This window comes from Hevea brasiliensis, chromosome 10 (assembly GCF_030052815.1).
Source record: "Hevea brasiliensis isolate MT/VB/25A 57/8 chromosome 10, ASM3005281v1, whole genome shotgun sequence".
NCBI lineage: Eukaryota > Viridiplantae > Streptophyta > Magnoliopsida > Malpighiales > Euphorbiaceae > Hevea > Hevea brasiliensis.
This window is the reverse complement of record NC_079502.1, coordinates 117,700-136,530: the sequence shown is the minus strand read 5'-3', so window position 1 is coordinate 136,530 and position 18,831 is coordinate 117,700. Positions and strand designations below refer to the sequence as shown.

General features: G+C 36.5%; 4 protein-coding genes across 4 annotated transcripts; all 4 read right to left on the bottom strand.

Annotated features, from left to right (window-relative positions):
• Nucleotides 1-9,651: 9,651 nt before the first annotated feature.
• Nucleotides 9,652-11,238, bottom strand: LOC110658724 (anthocyanidin 3-O-glucosyltransferase 2). The gene is given in 2 exon segments (XM_021816452.2): nucleotides 9,652-10,598; nucleotides 10,601-11,238. Coding segments are annotated over 2 exon segments (1,404 nt in total). The 5' UTR covers nucleotides 11,169-11,238; the 3' UTR covers nucleotides 9,652-9,762.
• A 2,395-nt stretch (nucleotides 11,239-13,633) lies between these two features.
• On the bottom strand, nucleotides 13,634-14,116 carry LOC131169576 (anthocyanidin 3-O-glucosyltransferase 1-like). The gene has a single exon (XM_058128761.1). It carries the CDS (start codon nucleotides 14,114-14,116, stop codon nucleotides 13,634-13,636), a length of 483 nt encoding a protein of 160 aa, XP_057984744.1.
• Nucleotides 14,117-14,135: 19 nt separating this feature from the next.
• LOC131169575 (anthocyanidin 3-O-glucosyltransferase 1-like) lies at nucleotides 14,136-14,955 on the bottom strand. The gene is made up of 2 exons (XM_058128760.1): nucleotides 14,617-14,955; nucleotides 14,136-14,525 (listed from the first exon to the last, which is right to left on the bottom strand). The coding sequence occupies exons 1-2, from the start codon at nucleotides 14,953-14,955 to the stop codon at nucleotides 14,136-14,138; spliced, it is 729 nt and encodes a 242-aa protein (XP_057984743.1).
• Nucleotides 14,956-16,935: 1,980 nt separating this feature from the next.
• LOC131169617 (anthocyanidin 3-O-glucosyltransferase 1-like) lies at nucleotides 16,936-18,503 on the bottom strand. The gene has a single exon (XM_058128796.1). It carries the CDS (start codon nucleotides 18,466-18,468, stop codon nucleotides 17,062-17,064), a length of 1,407 nt encoding a protein of 468 aa, XP_057984779.1. The 5' UTR covers nucleotides 18,469-18,503; the 3' UTR covers nucleotides 16,936-17,061.
• Between the last annotated feature and the right edge of the window lie 328 nt (nucleotides 18,504-18,831).

Below are 18,831 nucleotides of genomic sequence, written 5' to 3'. Positions count from 1 at the left end.
TGAAAAATTTTCTAGGTATTTTCTTGGCATTCTAATGCCATGGGAACCTCAATAACCCTTCTCTGAGTCCCAAAATTATTTTATAATTTTCCCAGTCTAGGGCTCCTCGTTGCGAAACATAACTTCCCTAGGTTACCCATCGCTTGGGCAGGTTCATTCGACTTGGTTGTATTTTATTTCTAAAATTTTTCCTAAATTTTTATTATTAATATTTGAGTTAATTATGGTTCTTTACCTTAGTTTAAATATTTTTCGGACGTTCTATTTATCAGGACCGACTGATCACCGAGCGATGAAGTATGCGGAATTGGATGAGGTTTTGGCTACCCCACCATTGTCATGCATCGGCGCGTTCGAAGTCGGAATCGGCAAAGGTAAACCGAACCTTGTTTTTCGTAATTTTCTAGTGCTTAAATCCATAAAATATTAAGTGGTAGCTTAGAAAATTACGATTCTTTTGCAATAGCTTAGTAATATTTCTAAGGACATGAGGCGAGTTTTATAATTTTTAGAGCTTATTTGGCGGTTTTGCAAAAATGATCAATTATAAGGACTAAATTGAAATTTTACATATTGTGATGGATGATTGATTTGGTGGGCGGGAGGGGCTGTGTGATGTGATTGAGTTGTGGACATATGGATTGTGAATATAGAAGTGTGTTTTGAGCCCTTTTGCGAGTTGGGTAGGTCCTAGGTATAGGGAGACTCTGCAGGATTTTAAACACGACTTAGGGCGTATTGGTCTTTTCTTTGTTTGTATTGAGTCAAATTTATTAAATGATTGTAATAAAATTGTCGGTAAGCATGACCTTCTTCCTCCGCCCGCCGCCAGTGATTGTCGTCAAGTGCGTGAGTAAAATATTAATTTTAATTGTAATTTCACTATTATTATATGTTCAAGCATGCCCATGCATCACTTATATGCATATATTTATGTAGTTAAACTCTAGGCACGATTTATGTTGCATTGATAAGCTGTTAAAGTGCCATGGATGTTGTTGTGGTAATTTGGAGGCGGTGTGCGTGCGTTGGCGTGCGTGTGATGTGGTGTGGACTATGGATGGGGCGGGTAGTCACGGCTTGAGTTCTTATTTGGGACCCGATCCTTGAGGGTAGTCACGGCAGGTTCTTATTTGGGACCCTCGATTTGGTTTATTAAGCGAAAGTCAGGCTTGAGTTCTTGGCACGAGTTGGATTTAAGAGAGTGTATGGGGATCGGCTCCCATATGTTATGATTGATGCTACGAGTGCGTGAGTGCTCCAAATTACCTTTTGATGTTATGATGTGAAAATGTTGTTGATGTTGCATTTCACTCTCTGAGTGCATTAGTTTTAGATAGTTATAGAGATTATGGTTAAAATTGATATTTTACTCTCGAGTCGACAGCTCACTCTGTTCAATATTTTTCGAGGCTACTGGGAGGATTTTATTTTGGTTAACACTGCTTTTCTCCTTCGCGAGTTGATTATCGATATTTGTGTAATTTTATTTACTCCTAGAATTTCGCATGTGTTAGAAGTATTTATTTGATTATGATGTAATATTATTATCATGTTGGACTGTAAGCGTATAATGATATGCATGTTTGATGGATTGGATGAGGAGTGAGCTCCCATTTATTTTATGAGGATATGAGTATGTGGAGGGTGGTGAGCTCCCCAATTGAGTATTTATTATGTTTACAGTCGGGTGAGTGAAAACTCCCGTTGGAAAGTCCATTTTATGGCCGGACTCTGTCAGTTTTTTTTCTTGATATTGTCCACAAAAGGCCCTTAGAGTTGCGTAAATGAATAGTTAAGTATTACTAATGGCCTCGCGGGCTTTAGGTGGCGAGTCCTAGTCTTGGAGTCCGGCCCATAGGTTGGGTCGTGACAAATGTGGTATCGAGCTTAGGCTCAGTTCATAGGGAAAAATTATCTAAGTGTTGGGAAGAGTCTACTAGGAGTCACATGCGGAGTATAGGATTACATTTCGTCTTTTCTGTAATTCTTTGTTTCTAGATTCTACGTTATACCTCGGAAATATAAGATTACCTCGGTTAGTGTCTTGATTTTCGTGGAGTACTTAGAAACATGAAATAGATATAGCAATCTTATTGAGGTCTACGTTGGAAACAGGTACTCCAATAAATACTATATTTTAAATCGGTATGGGTTTAAATGGTGTGCCCATTTAGTGCAAGGCACGAGTACATAAAAGTGAGTCTTGAAAATGCAGTTGCCTAGATAAGGATGAGGATACCATTCTGGCGGTCATCGATGGATGACCCAAGCGAATAAGTTTATGATAATAGAAGATTCAAGAGATAAGAGATTAAGAGACCTGATGCGCGGGGCGTATCGTAGTAACTATACAATATTCTCGATGTACGTGCATGGCTGCAGATTCTGATGCGACATGAGATTATTGTGTGAGCTGCGTACTTCCTGTAGTGCTTATGATGAGGATGTTGCGGCGGTCTGTTTTGAGTGATAATGCGAGCGAGTTCTATATCTGCAAAGGAGTTGGGAACTCTGGTTAGGGATCTAGAGCTAGAATATCGAAGGTCACGGTTGGGTGGTAACTAGAGTCGTGACCAGTTACCTAGCATGAGCTAGAGTTCTGATGAGTTGCAAAGTAAAGGTGACACCTATAGAGTGAGACCATCTAGTCTTGGTATGGAATTTTGGATGGTTTTGCGTTATGACAAACATTTTGCTTAGAGCTTAGTGAGAATAGTATACCTTGTGTGTATCGGTATGGAATAAAGTACAACCCTACTACCTAGAGAAGGTCGAAACTATGAATATATGATTCTGAGCTATGATATGATAAGAGAGACATTAGTTTGACATGGTTTTGGGCAAGGTGGTAAATGTAGTACCTTTGTTGCGACAAGTTAGGGTATAGTCCTATCTTTTGAAGGGATCGAAAGTTATTACTAATAATGGTGACCCACAAAATAGTGCCCAGATGGGATTTGTAGAGTGTGGTAGAGAGTAGTTGGCTCGGGTATCTGGAGAGGATACAAGTTCCATTATAGGAATCATATATAATCGATCACGATGGATGTAAATCCTTTGAATTGGATAGCGGGTTTGGGTGCGAAATCTTAAGTTTTGGAATTGAGTAAACATGGAAAATAATAATAATAATAATAAAAATAATAATAAATAAAATTACTATGAGAATCGGTTCTCGAGGTAGTAAGGGTATTATGTAAGCTAAAGGATAAGAATAGAAATCATACGATAAAGGTATATTGCAATTTCTGAGTTCCTTTACGACTTCATATTGTTCAAGCAGTAGTATAATCTAATTATAATAGTGTTAAGAGTAATAAATTAGCGAAGATAAATCACGAAGGCGATAGATAGAGAAAGTGTAGAATGAAAATTGGGATAATTGATTACGGATGCAATATAATCTAAGTGCGATTGGGAGTACTAGCTAGAGTGGTCAAAGGACCAAATCGAGTATACGGACATATGATAGCGATAGAGACTACGAAAGATATAGTTAGCAAATGCAATTTGTTATGTTAGGAAGAAGAATGGAACCGGGGATAGAATAGTCAAGTTCTATTTTGGGTAAGACAAAGGAAATAAATGAAAGGACAACCTAAAGAGCGCATAATAAAAGGAACAAAGTTAAGATATAGGATAGGCTAAGTGTTATTCTTGGCAAGGAGAATGACAAGGATGGAAAATCCAAAATGGGACCACATTAGTGAGAAAAGTGATGGAGGTATGGAATACAATAATAATGAGTAAATGTTAGAAGGTGTGCGATGGTATTGCGGACTACCTAAATAGGTAGAGAAAGAGAAGTTAGTAAGCAGTAAGTTGAATAAAAGTCGGTCTAAGGGATCAAATAGGTATGATGAGAGGAAAGAATGATAGATAATGACACATAGGTTTTAGGTTAGACTTTTGAGATAGTGAGAAGGTAGTTAGAGGTTAGTTATGAATGTCGGCAAACATTTTTAGTGTGATCAACAGAATCACTTTGCGGTGAAGCAATAGCAGACAGAGCAACAGTAGGGGTAGAATAAAAAGTGACAAGTATGGATGGTAATAAATCACTAGAAAGTTTAAGGATCAAATTAATGACCATAGATAAGGGTGGAATTAGTGTTGGAAGAATCTATTAGCGAGAGAAATCTTTCAGGATTCAACAAGGGTTAAGGGCACAATATAAGCGATGATAGATATGAATCATAGGTCGAGTATAAGTAAAGTTAATAAATTATAAAATATTATGTCGGGAAGGGCGATGAGTACGATAAAGGGTTCATGCGGATGATACCTTATAGGTAGAGCACAATTGTGCTAGGAGATGATGAAATTTGAAGAGAAAGACTAAGAAACATAGGTTAAGCGTTATTATATGGACAATCGGGCGTAGTTGAATATAAAGGATATTTTCTTTCTTTTCAAGTTTAGCTTCGTGTTTTTGATTCGAGCGTTATATAAGTAGCAGAGGCGAGGCAAGGAGACCTAGTTATTTGAGATTTTGATAGGCACCAATTCATATACAATTTCTGATATGAGAATGACGGTAAGTGCATACCTAGTGTTAAGTATGAAAGGACGATCAGTAATGGCAGGAGTTAAATTGAGTTAGCTACTAAGGCTTGCATTTGTTTTAAACTATGAGCTAGATGAAGTACTATTTATGGATGAGTTTCAATAGATGAAATTATTCTTTGATGGGTAATTTGAGGTTGAAGTTTAGAAAGCTATGGGCGGTATATATGATTATATTAAGGAGAATGAACACGTGAAGTATCTTGTTTGGAATTAAGGCATGACACATATTTCCTACAGTAGTGTTAGTTCGGATGGAACTTATAATTTATGGGGCTCATATTCATCCGGGATAAGCAATTTCCTACTAAAGGTGGTAGGAATGATAATGTTACGATAGTTAAGTTGGAAAAAAGGGGATACAAGAAAAATTTTCTATGGGTAATTATAAGTGTTACATAAGGTGAAGAATGTCTTTGGTAGGAGTAAATCATAGGGTTAGAATTCTCGAAGTAATGAAACTAGTAATCAAGATAAGACTAAGAAATAAAAGAAAGTTAAAGTTGATGATGGGATAGACATCTTTGAAGGAAAAGGTGTAAGGATGAGATAGGACTAAAATTAAGGAATAAATGCAATGAGTTGAAAAGATACCAACAATACCAAAAATAGGAAAAGGGAAGTGGATAAGATGCAAAGGACAGGACGAGAGCTAGATAGAGTCAGTTATAATGATGAGGATAATGAGTGTCTAACCATTGCCAATGTGTTAACAAAACCTATGAGCGGTGAAGGATACAGGTGTCTTGTGGCATTCGAGTTGGCCTAGGGTGTGTTTTGATGCGAGAATGGAAAAGTAGTGGCTTATGCTTCAAAGCGGTGAAGAGGCATGGCGAACTATCCCACCCTTGATTTGGAAATTGTTACTGTAGTCTTTGCACTAAAAATCTGGAGACACTAATTGTATGGTTAAGTGTGCGAGATATACACCGACCATAAGAGTTTGAATTACATCTTCCAACGAGAGGATTTAAACTTGAGGCAGAGGAGATGGATGGAGCTTACGGAAAACTATGATTGCACCATCGGTACCACCACAGGAAGGCCAATGTAGTAGCGGATGCTTTAGCGAGAAAATCTTACAGCGATTTGGCGCACATTTGAGAGAAGAGGCCGTTGATTCGGAAGTACATGAGTTAATGGATCAAGGTTTAATCCTAGATCTTTCGGATGAGGGTCTTGTTGGCTCATTTTTGGTGAGGCGGACTTGCGAGATAGAGTTAGAGTTTCCCAATCTGAGACCAACAATTAATGAAGATCATAGAAAGAGTCTGACAAGGTGAAGGTGGTGAGTTTGGATTTGCCAATGATGGTGCCTAGTGCAAGGTTCTAGGATGTATGTGCCGATGTGGACAATCTCGGAGATGAAATCATGCGAGAGGCACACTATACAACTGTACAATGTCCACGAGTTCCACCAAGATGTACCATGATGTGAAAGATAGCTATTGGTGGAATGGCATGAAGAGAGACATAGCGGACTTTGTGTCCAAGTGCTTGACTTGTCGGAAGGTGAAGTTTGAACACGAGAGACCGTCGGGGAAGTTGCAAGAGCTCCTATCCCGAGAATGAAAGTGGGAAATGATTTCTATGGATTTTGTGGTAGGTTGCCTCGTACCACGCGAGGATATGATTCGATATGGGTAATTGTAGACCGCCTAACCAAATCGGCTCACTTCACTGTGAAGACTACATATTACGTAGCACGATGCGCGGCTCTACATTGAGAAATAGTCGATTGCATGGAGTTAGGCTTCCATAATATCGAGAGGGCTGATTCACTTCTCGGTTTTGGAGAAAGTTGCGGGAGGCACTTGGCACCTGATTGAACTTGATGCGGCTTTCCACCCTCAGACAGACGGACGATCGAAAGGACAATCCAAACAACTGGAAGACATGCTTCGCATGAGTGTTTTGGATTTTGGAGGTCAATGGGATGGCGGCTAGCTTTGGTGGAGTTTGCCTACAACAACGATTATCACTCCGGCATAGGGATGCCACCACATGAGGCACTATATGGAAGAAAGTGTAGGTCTCCTCTGTGTTGGATGAAAATGGGAAGCGAAGGTGCATGATGTAGACCTAGTGCGGTACACTTGAGAGATAGTTCCTTTAATCGAGAGCAGTAGCTTGACTTTGATGGCGGAAGAGTTATACGGACCCAGACGGAGGATGTGGAGTTTGATGGCGACTATGTATTCTGAAGGTTTCTCCAATGAAGGAGTCATGAGATTTGGAAAGAAGGGCAAGTTGGCACCTCGGTATATTGGACCTTTTGAGATTCTTGATAGAGTTGGGCGATTGCCTACGGTTGGAGCTACCACCCAACCTTTCTCACGTTCATCCGTGTTTCACATCTCCATGCTCGGAAATACATTCTCGATCCTTCTCATGTACTACGATCGGATGTAATAGAACTAAAGGAGAACTTGACATTTGAGGAGCAACTGTAGCCATAGTGGACTACCAAGTGAGGCAGCTAAGATCAAAGCAGTCCCTATAGTTAAGGTTTTGTGGAGGAGCCGATCGGTGGAAGAGTGCACACAGAGTCGAGCAGGACATGCGTAGCAAGTACCCTTATACATTCAATGTGTAATCATGTACTTTATTACGCCTTGTGTAAAATTTGAGGGCGAATTTTACGTAAGGGGAAGAATGTAACACCCACGATTTTTATATATTATTATTGGGCTTCGTGTAGGTATCCTCAATTCGCGGAAATTCGGCGGTTGTCGGATGCGTGAATTTCGGCGAACAGACCGACTCTGGAAAAGTCTCGAATTGGATCGAGGTTTTGGCTACCCCACCATTGTCATGCATCGGCGCGTTCGAAGTCGGAATCGGCAAAGGTAAACCGAACCTTGCTTTTCGTAATTTTCTAGTGCTTAAATCCATAAAATATTCGTGGTAGCTTAGAAAATTACGATTCTTTTGCAATAGCTTAGTAATATTTCTAAGGACCGCGGGCGAGTTTTATAATTTTTAGAGCTTATTTGGCGGTTTTGCAAAAATGATCAATTATAAGGACTAAATTGAAATTTTACATATTGTGATGGATGATTGATTTGGTGGGCGGGAGGGCTGTGTGATGTGATTGAGTTGTGGACATATGGATTGTGAATATAGAAGTGTGTTTTGAGCCCTTTTGCGAGGTTGGGTAGGTCCTAGGTATAGGGAGACTCTGGGATTTTAAACACGACTTAGGGCGTATTGGTCTTTTCTTTGTTTGTATTGAGTCAAATTTATTAAATGATTGCAATAAAATTGTCAGGTGAGCAGTGACAGCCTTCTTACTCCGCCCAGCCGCAAGAGTGATTGTCGTCAAATCTGTGATTAAAATATTAATTTTAATTGTAATTTCACTATTATTATATGTTCAAGCATGCCCATGCATCACTTATATGCATATATTTATGTAGTTAAACTCTAGGCACGATTTATGTTGCATTGATAAGCTGTTAAAGTGCCATGGATGTTGTTGTGGTAATTTGGAGCGGTGTGCGTGCGTTGGCGTGCGTGTGATGTGGTGTGGACTATGGATAGGGCGGGTAGTCACGGCTTGAGTTCTTTCTTTGGGACCCGATCCTTGAGGGTAGTCACGGCTTGAGTTCTTATTGGGACCCTCGATTTGGTTTATTAAGCGAAAGTCAGGCTTGAGTTCTTCAGGCACGAGTTGGATTTAAGAGAGGCGTATAGGGGATCGGCTCCCATATGTTATGATTGATGCTACGAGTGCGTGAGTGCTCCAAATTACCTTTTGATGTTATGATGTGAAAATGTTGTTGATGTTGCATTTCACTCTACGAGTGCATTAGTTTTAGATAGTTATAGAGATTATGGTTAAAATTGATATTTTACTCTCTGAGTCGACGCTCACTCTGTTCAATATTTTTACAGAGACTACGGGAGGATTTTATTTTGGTTAACTGCTTTTCTCCTTCGGAGTTGATTATCGATATTTGTGTAATTTTATTTACTCCTAGAATTTCCGCATGTGTTAGAAGTATTTATTTGATTATGTGCTGTAATATTATTATCATGTTGGACTGTAAGCGTATAATGATATGCATGTTTGATGGATTGGATGAGGAGTGAGCTCCCATTTATTTTATGAGGATATGAGTATGTGGAGGGTGGTGAGCTCCCAATTGAGTATTTATTATGTTTATAGGTCGGGTGAGTGAAAACTCCCGTTGGAAAGTCCATTTATGGCGGACTCTGTCAGTTTGTTTTCTTGATATTGGGCCCAAATGGGCCTTAGAGTTGGGTAAATGAATAGTTAAGGCTTACTACGGGCCTCGGGGGCTTTAGGCTGGCCCAAGTCCTAGTGCCGGTCCGGCCCATAGGTTGGATCGTGACACTTTCATACAAATTTACAGTATTATCATGCATGATGTTATGTATATTATTTATTACGTTATATGTTTTTTTAATGTCTAAATATATTACCTTAATATTATTTGTTACTTTAACGTCATGTACAAAATGTTAAAAAAAGTGTAATCAAAGTCTATATTTATTGTAGTTTTATCTATTTATATTTGGTAATTTAAATTCGTTTGCGAACCACAAAGGTAGTGAGTTTCTGAGAGCATAACATTACAGAAGATTTCTTTAATCGTTCAAAAAGAAAAAATATCGGTTATTATTCATAAGATTATTCTCTTTTACCTACCTAAATCATCACTGAATAAAGACTTTTAATTTTCTATATATATATATATATATATATATATATATATATATATTATGTTATATTTATATAACGATACTTATTAATAAATTATCAAATTTTTTATAAATAAATATATAGATTTTATTTATATGTTTCATTCTTCCCACCAAATATACCATGGTAGGTATCTTGGTTAGTCTTAGAAATGGGATGCGAATGAAAATGGAACGTTTAATTTGTAGATTTCAAAAACTCTATGCTTAGTTATTTTTAAAATAATTAGTGAAATTTAACAATAATTAATTTTAAAATTAGCATATAGTGTATTTAAGCCTTAGTATACATTTGTGAATTTTATCAAATTTGTCGGATTTAATTAAGTAAAATTAATTAAATTCATGAAAATATAAAGTATAAGAAATTATTATTAAATACATCTAACGTATATACATCATTCATATAATAATATGAGATTTATTCTCTATATTACAAAGAGAAGCAGTACTTTTACAATTGTTTTATCCTAAATTATCCATCACATCTGTGATTAGATTACCTAAATAAAAGTGTGAAGATCCACCATCCATTAAGGCCATTCTACTCCTCTCACTCATCTCCTTCACCTTCTTTCTTTTCTTACTATCATGCTCCATCAAACATTTTATGCCTCTCTCTATTTCATCGCAATTCACAATTATTCCACTGTCATTCCTATAATCCATTTTAATTTCCACTGCTAATCCCAATTCAATCACCATTTCAAATGCATTAAACTGTTGCTCTGCATACATTGGCCACGTGGCAATTGGGACACCAAACCATATGCTTTCTAGCACAGAATTCCATCCACAATGTGAAACAAATCCTCCTATGGCTGGATGGGCCAAGACAGCCACTTGTGGAGCCCACCCCATCACCCTTCCAATCTTGGTTGTTCGATCCAAGAAACCTTTAGGCAAGACTTCTTGTGGATCCTCATAGTCACTGGGAGATACCAGGAGACCCGGAGGCGGTGGTCGGCGTAGGGACCACAAGAATCGATAACCACTATGCTCTAATGCGCAGGCTATCTCTTTCACTTGATCCTCACCAAAACTTCCCATACTCCCAAAGCATAGGAATACAACTGATGACAGAGGTTGATCATCAAGCCATTGCATGATTTCTTGGTGATTGCTTCTTCCATCCGACCTTACATCCAAAATGGGTCCTACAGGATAAATAGGAGGTATTTTGAAAGACTCAATCGCATGGGATTCTAGCTCCAAGAACGTATTTACTATAATACCCTTAGCTTCTCCATACCTTCTTGCATTTTCCAGTAAAGGAGGAAGCTGCTTTTTGCTCAACATTGGGAAGGCATAACCCTAGCAGGAAGTGGGTTTACCAGACTCGGCACTGGTAACTCAGAATCTGAGTCCTTGAACTCAGCGGGATCAAATTTCTCTTCATCATGAATCTTCTGCACATAAAGCATGAAACCAAGAGAAGCTGCACTCGACGTAAAGAAAATGTAAGACGGAACACCAAATTCATTGGCCACATCTATCATTGGCGTGTAGAACATATCAATAACAAAACCTGCCAGCTGAGGCGAGTCGATGCTTGACTCGGACTGAGTGATCTTCAACACAGCTTCTTTGACATGGGGTTTCTGTCTCTCAGCGAGAGAAGAGAAACTAAATGATTCATGCTCGTCTTTGGGCAGGTCAATGAATCGAAGACTATTGGATATAGTGGAAGAGGAAGCTCTTTGCGACTCAACGTAGTTACGAACTCCGGAGTTGACAGAAGAATGATTGAGGACAAGGACAGTGATGGAAAGCAAGTCATGACGGTTAAGAAGAAGCCTTGCTACTTCCACTGCCGATACAAGGTGGCCCATAGCAGGGGCTAGGACGAACACAAGCTGTGCTTTCTCCATTTTGTATTGATATAATTTTCTTAATTTTGCCACCAAGTATTGAAGATGAGGATGATCCTGATAAGCTTGAGGTATTTGTAGCTGACAGTACTACATTCAGGTGGGTATAAGACAAAAGTTGTTTTGGTCTTTCTTTCTTGAAGTATTCTAAACGGCAAATTCTGTCATTGGTGGCCTAGAATACAAGTGATGTCATGGCTTTGCTGGTTGGTCTATTTCTATAGACAAGCATTTAAAGTTTACAGGTCTGGTCTATATTTGATCCATGCATGATGGTTTAAAATGCATTTTGTAAAATAGAATTCACATATTAAAACTGCAAGAATCACAAAGTCTTTCTGTTTATCCTAAAAATAAAAAGTCTTTCTGTTTGAATTATGTAATTTTTAAATTAATAAAGAAAAGAATTAATTGCTTCTGCATGATTCCTGTGTAGATTCCAGTTGCCAACATGCCCTTGACTTTATGTACTGTAATATTTAGTTTCTTCATCATGATTCCTAGAAGCTTATCCCGGCTATTTTTATGTTTTTTTTTTTTATTATTGCTTGGGTTAAATAAGCTCAAACAAGTTAAAGTAATAAAAAAATGTATGGTGAGCAGCGATGAAGCTGGAAGATAATATGTAAAAGGGGAAAATAAAATTAAAAGGAGCTGTGGGAGTTGAGGACCATGGTCCCCACTAGTTACATATAGCTTCGCCCTCCCTATGCTTTTTGATCACGTTCAATTCAACCAAATTTTTATTTTTTTGGCCCGATATGCAGAACTTTCGTTTTAAGATCAAAATTGTCCTGCAATTGTCAGTGAATGGAGAGCGAATAAAGAAAGATTTTGTTCCATTATAACACAGAGGATCCCAACTTTGATTCATAGGAAATTCTTATTTGGTCCATAATGGATTTAAGAAACGTTATATATAGTGAGATGTATATATTAAATAAATAAAATTCACATATTTATATCTTAATTTTTTATAAATTAAGTCTTAAGTTTTTCATTGATCTCCGCATCAATGCATTGTTAGAATCTTTAAATGATGAAAGCAATTGAAAAAGATGTATAACGATAGAACCCATCGAATTTGGCCCTGGGGAATTACAACTCAATTATTATCTGATTAATATCTAGCGTAAATTTTGATTTGGTTTTTCTAATATCAATTAAAGACAACTTTTTTTTTTCTGTTTTCTCAAGTCTCGTCGCTCTCTTGGAACCGCCGAGCTTTTTGTTTTCCGAAGGCTTCCCCTGCCCTCCGGGATAAGGGGAGATGATGAATCTTCCTCTCCTAGTTATGGTTGAAGCCCTCCCTCAACTAGTTTGTGAGTAAATAGGTGTTCTGGTTCTGTTTTCTTGCAAGCAGGATCGAAATAGTGAAGGTTTTTCAAATTTAACCTGCTTTTGTAGTTATGGTTTTGGATCTATAAAAATATAAATAATATAATATAATAATAATTTTATTTTAATATTTAATTTATTTAAAATGTTATAATAAGTTATAATAGTTATAGTGACTTGTAGTCAAATAATAGTAGCTAGTGACTGAGTGTTAGTGGTGGTGGCGATATGATAATTAGATGGTGTTAGTAGTAATAAAGTGAGGTAGTAGTGGTGATAGAGGTTTGGTGGTGGTAGAAGTGACCATTCTTATGTGGTGATAAGGGTGGTCAGTGATAGCGATGGCGATAGTAGTAATAGGATAGTGATGGTGGTAGTAATAGTATGATGATAGTCAAATAGTGGTAGTGATAAAAGTATTTACAATAAATAAAAGAGTCAAAACAAGTAATTATGATAATATTAATTTTTATATGTAATAACTATTATGTTATTTTAAGTATAATTAATTATGTTACATAATTATTATTTTATTACGTTTAATTTTTTTTATATTATCAAACAACGTAATCAAATATGTAATATAATCGATATTACATTATAAGTTTAATTAAGCCATACAAAACATGCCCTTAGTGTTTTAAAGCTATGAATGGATTTGATTTATGGATTTAGGTTTTGGTTAAGTTTGGATTGAGTTGATTCTCTTGGGCTTGTTACCAACTAAATACTATAGGCTTCCTTTTTTCTTCAACTATTTTCTTTAAATACAGGTTGTATTAAGCCTTACAGCCTTTTAATGCAAGTTTTACATGTTAGAAAAAAAATATATTATTTTAATGTTGCTCCACTGGTTTTTGCAGCTGAAGCATTACGATCAAAAAAGCTGTTTTGGAGCCCCACTACACAATACATTCAATACTAGCGACAGCGAAGTTGCCGTTCAATTCCAGGAGTTTTGTATCATTGGCTATAGAATCTAAGGATCCTATAGTATGAGAGTTGCTTATACATAGGATTATGAAATGAATGAACCATAGATATAAAATAAATACTTTATTACAATTGTTTTATACTAAATTGTCCATCACATCTTTTATTAAATTACCTAACCAACAGTATGAAGATCAACCATTCATTAAGGCCATTCTACTCCTCTCACTCATCTCCTTCACTTTCTTCCTTTTCTCATTATCATGCTCCATCAAACACTTTATTCCTCTCTCTATTTCATTGCTATACGCAATTACTCCACCGTCATTCCTATAGTCCATTCTAATGTCCACCGCTAATCCCAAATCTATCACCATTTCAAAGGCATTAAACTGTTGCTCTGCATACATTGGCCACGTGGCAATTGGGACTCCAAACCATATGCTCTCTAGCACAGAATTCCATCCACAATGTGAAAAAATCCTCCTATTGCTGAATGAGCCAAGGCAGCCGCTTGTGGAGCCCACTCTACCGATCACCTTCCCAATCCCAGACGTTTGATGGAAGAATCCTTCGGGCAAGATTTCTTGTGGATCTTCATAATCACTAGGAGTTGCTAAAAGACCAGAAGGTGGTGGTTGGCTTAGGGACCACAAGAATCGATAACCACCATGCATTAGAGCAAAGCAATCTCTTTCACTTGATCCTCATCAAACCTTCGTTGCTCCCAAAGCACAAGAAAGAACAACACAGATGAAGGAGGCTGATCATCAAGCCATTGCATGATTTCTTGGTGAGTGTTTCTTTCATCCAACCCCACATCCAAAATGGGTCCAACAGGGTAAACAGGAGGCATTTCAATGATTCAATCGCATGTGATTCCAGCTCTAAGAACGTATTTACTATAATACCTTTAGCTTCTACAAACCTTCTTGTGTTGTCAAGTATAGGAGGAAGCCACTCTTTGCTCAACATCGCAGAAGGCATAATCCTAGCAGGAAAAGGGTTTACCAAAGTCGGGACTGGTAACTCAGCAGTTGAGCCCCTGAACTCAATGGGGTTAAAATTTTCTTCATCACGAATCTTCTACACATAAAGCATGAGACCAAGATAAGCTACACCCAAGGTAAAGAAAATCTATCATCGGCGTGCGAAACATATCGATAACAAAACCTGCCAGCTGAGGAGAGTCAACGCTTGACTCGGACTGAGTGATCTTCAACCCAGCTTCTTTGACATGGGGTTTCTGTCTCTCAATGAAAGAAGAAAAATTAAACAATTTAGTCTCGTCTTTGGGCAGATCAATGAATCGAAGACGATTGGATATAGTGGAGGAAGAAGCTTTCTGCAATTCAACATAGTTATGAACTTTTGAGCTGACAGAAGAATGATTGAGGACAAGGACAGTGATGGAGAGCTGGTGACACCGGGTAAGAAGAAGCTTTGCTACTTCCAACGCCGATACAAGGTGACCCATACCAGAGGCGGGGACGAACACGAGCTGTGCTTTCTCCATTTTAGTATTGATAAAACCTTCTTAATTTTGCTGCCAAGTATAGAAGATGAGGATGATGGGGATGAGCTTGATGTATTTCTAGCTGCAGTACTGCATTTTGGTGGGTATAAGACAATAGCTGTTTTTTTTTTTTTTTTTTTTTTTCTCTTTTTTGAATTATTCTCTGGTGTATCTTTTTTAAAGGATTCTAATAAACAGGAGATTCTAATATTTGTGACCAAGAATACAAGTGAAGTCGTGGCTTTGCTGGTTGATCAATATCTGTATAGGCAAGCATTTTACGTTGGGTATAATTATGATGCATGCTTCACATAGTCTTTCTGTTTGAATCTCTGTAGTTTTGTCAAATTAGTCAAGAAAATCTTTATGATGCAAGAAAGTAGAGAGATTTCCTATTCAGTTTCCTAACTCACTTGCGTGCGTATGTTTTATTTATCTGCAAAAAATAAGGCGTTTAAGTAAAAAAAAAGGGAGGACTGAGTTTTCTGATGTAATTCTAGTCGAAATTCGTAAATAAATGAAGGATATTTTGAGTTTAGTCTTTTAAAATTTCACATCAAATATGAAATATGTATGTGTCTAGGTTATAAAGGAACAAAAATTTTATTAAAATTATCGTGATTTTAACAGGAATGTATTCCTATTACTAATCAGTATGTGCATGTATTATATCTGTTAATAAAAAAAATTATTACTCATGGAAAAATAAAAAAGTATAAACTTTAAAAAATATTTAAATATTATGAAACAATATAAATTTAAGTATATAATGAAATTTAATATAAGGTAAAAAAAAATGCATGAGAAATAGCGGTAGAATTTGAGGATAATATTTAAAGGAGCTAAAAAAAATTATAAAATAATTTATTATTTATTTATATTTATATTTATACAAAATTAAAATTTATTACATAAAGTATTTTCATTCTAAACTATTACACTTAAAAAATAACAATAAAATTTATTAAATTACTAATTGATTCTATTTTATTAATTATTTTGCTAAAAACTAATAAATCATATTTTAAAATAAAATAAAATTAAATATTCTTATTTTAAAATGAAAATTATCAATGAATACAAAAATATTTATTAATTAAATTTGTAAGAGATAATAAAAATATTTTATTCTGAATTATACTTATTAATTAAATTTATAATTACTAATAAATAGATTATTTTCTATGTTACATGAATATTATATATTAAATATTATTTGAAAATTTTAAATTGAATACGCCAAGCTCTCTTTGCTTGCAGGAAGCTATGGGACTTGGGGACCCTCAAAAACCAAAAACTGAAAAAATAAAAAACATCCACAGCCACTGAATCAAGAACATCAAGAAGGATCCCAGAAATGTCATCTTCCATGATAATGCATTCATTTTTAAGAATTTAAAGCACGACGTGTGAACTAAGAGTGATATCATGGCTGGCTGCGTGTTCCTTTGACGCTATTGCGAAACGTTCATTGATAAAATAACGTTAAATTCTTGATATATATTACTTCAAGAATAATTTATAAAAGTATTATAATGTTTTCCATAATTGAGAATGAAAATAAAATTTTCAATTTATAGATTTCTCAAAAATTTTTTATTTTGCCAATCAAGGGATTATTTAGTTGGTCTTCATTTTTATAATGAAATGAAAATTAACTATCTCTTATTCCGTAATTCATTAATTATTATTCAGTTTATTAAATTTTTATTAAACCTAAAAATATATATATTTTAAATGTATTTTTAAAATAATTGAATAAAATTTAACAGTGAGTTCAAAATTTATAAATAGCATAGTGTATTTAAGCCTTGCTACTTTAGTATTCATTTGTAATCTTTTTATCAATTTGTAGAATTTAATTACGCATAATAAAATTCATAAAAAAAATGTAAATATGTAGAAACAAAGTAATTAACGATATTGAAAAATACCCCATCAATTATTTTTTTTTAATTTTTAAAATATAAAAGATGGAAAGATCTTAAATTCGAATCTCCTCAACTACTTATTTTATGAGAAAATGAATACATCTTATTATATAACCTATCAATTATTACTCAGACTTTCATTAAATTTAAAAATAATAACTTTATTATAATTATTTTATGCTAAATTATTCATCATATCTTTTATTAGACTTTCTAACCAAGAGCACGAAGATCCACCTTCCATTAATGCCATTCTGCTCTTCTCACTCATCTCCTTCACCTTCTTCCTTTGCTTACTATCATGCTTCATCAAACAATTTATTCCTCCCTCTATTTCATCACAATTTACAATTACTCCACTATGCTTCCTATAATCCATTTTAATTTCTACTGCTAATCCCAATTCCATCACCATTTCAAAGGCATTAAACTGTTGTTCTGCATACATTGGCCACGTGGCAATTGGGACACCAAACCATATGCTTTCCAGTATAGAATTCCATCCACAATGTGAAACAAATCCTCCTATGGCTGGATGGGCCAACACAGCTACTTGTGGAGCCCACCCCATCACCTTTCCAATCCCAACCGTTCGATCCAAGAATCCTTCGGGCAAGACTTGTTGTGGATCCTCATAGTCACTGGGAGATGCTTGGAGACCTGGAGGTGGCGGTCGGCGTAAGGACCACAAGAATCGCTGACCACTATGCTCTAATGCATAGGCAATCTCGTTCACTTGATCCTCATCAAAACTTCCATGGCTCCCGAAGCACAGGAATACAACTGATGACGGAGGCTGATCATCAAGCCATTGCATGATTTCGCGGTGAGTGTTTCTTCCATCGGACCCCACATCTAAAATGGGTCCCACAGGGTAAACAGCAGACATTTTCAAAGACTCAATCGCATGGGATTCTAGCTCTAAAAATGTATTTATTATAATACCCTTAGCTTCTCCAAACCTTCTTGTGCTGTCAAGTAAAGGAGGAAGCCACTCTCTACTCAACAACGCTGAAGGCATAACCCCACTAGGAAATTGGTTTACCAAACTCGGCACCAGTAACTCGGTATTTGAGTCCTTGAACTCGATGGGGTCAAATTTCTCTTCATCATGAATCTTCTGCACATAAAGCATGAAACCAAGAAAGGCCGCACCTGACGTATAGAATATGTAAGACGAAACACCAAATTCATTGGCCACATCTATCATCGACGCGCAGAACATATCGATAACAAAACCCGCCAGCTGAGCCGATTCAACGCTTGACTCTGACTGAATGATCTTCAGCACAGCTTCTTTGACATGGGGTTTTTGTCTTTCAATGAAAGAAGATAAATTAAATATTTCAGTCTCATCTTTGGGCAGATCAATGAATCCGAGACGATTGGATATAGGGGAGGAAGAAGCTCTTTGCGATTCAATGTATTTATGAATTTTGGAGTCGAAAAAAGAATGATTAAGGATAAGGACAGTGATGGAGAGCTGGTGTTGGCGAGTAAGAAGAAGCTTTGCTACCTCCACTGCCGATACAAGGTGGCCTATACCGGGGGAGGGGACGAACACAAGCTGTGCTTTCTCCATTTTGGTGCCAAGTGTAGAATATGAGGATAAGGATGACGAGCTTGAAGTATTTGTAGCTGCAATAGTTCTTCTGGATGGCTACGAGAAAAGAGCATTTTGTTCTTTCTTTTAGGAAGTATTCTAAACGGGAAATTCTAATCTTGGTTGCCAAGAAAACAAGTGACGTCATGGCTTTGCTGGTTGGTCGATCTCTAGCTACAGGCTAACATTCCATTAAAAAATTTTAAAGAATAGGAGTATAATTAATTACGATGTTCTTGTCTTACATTAATAAAGAAAACAATTGCTTCTGCATGATTCCAATTGTCTACCCTTGATCTTATCTAATGTAATTTAAATAAAGTTGAATATTCGCATCCCTTT

Coding starts and splice junctions, on each gene's coding strand:
- LOC131169576 (XM_058128761.1), bottom strand. CDS start 14,116: ATGCATGGTGGTTATCGATTCTTGTGGTCCCTAAGCCAACCACCACCT.
- LOC131169575 (XM_058128760.1), bottom strand. CDS start 14,955: ATGGAGAAAGCACAGCTCGTGTTCGTCCCCGCCTCTGGTATGGGTCAC. Junction 14,526..14,616: donor GCGTTGACTCTCCTCAGCTG/GCAGGTTTTGTT, acceptor CTTTATGTGTAG/AAGATTCGTGATGAAGAAAA.
- LOC131169617 (XM_058128796.1), bottom strand. CDS start 18,468: ATGGAGAAAGCACAGCTTGTGTTCGTCCCCTCCCCCGGTATAGGCCAC.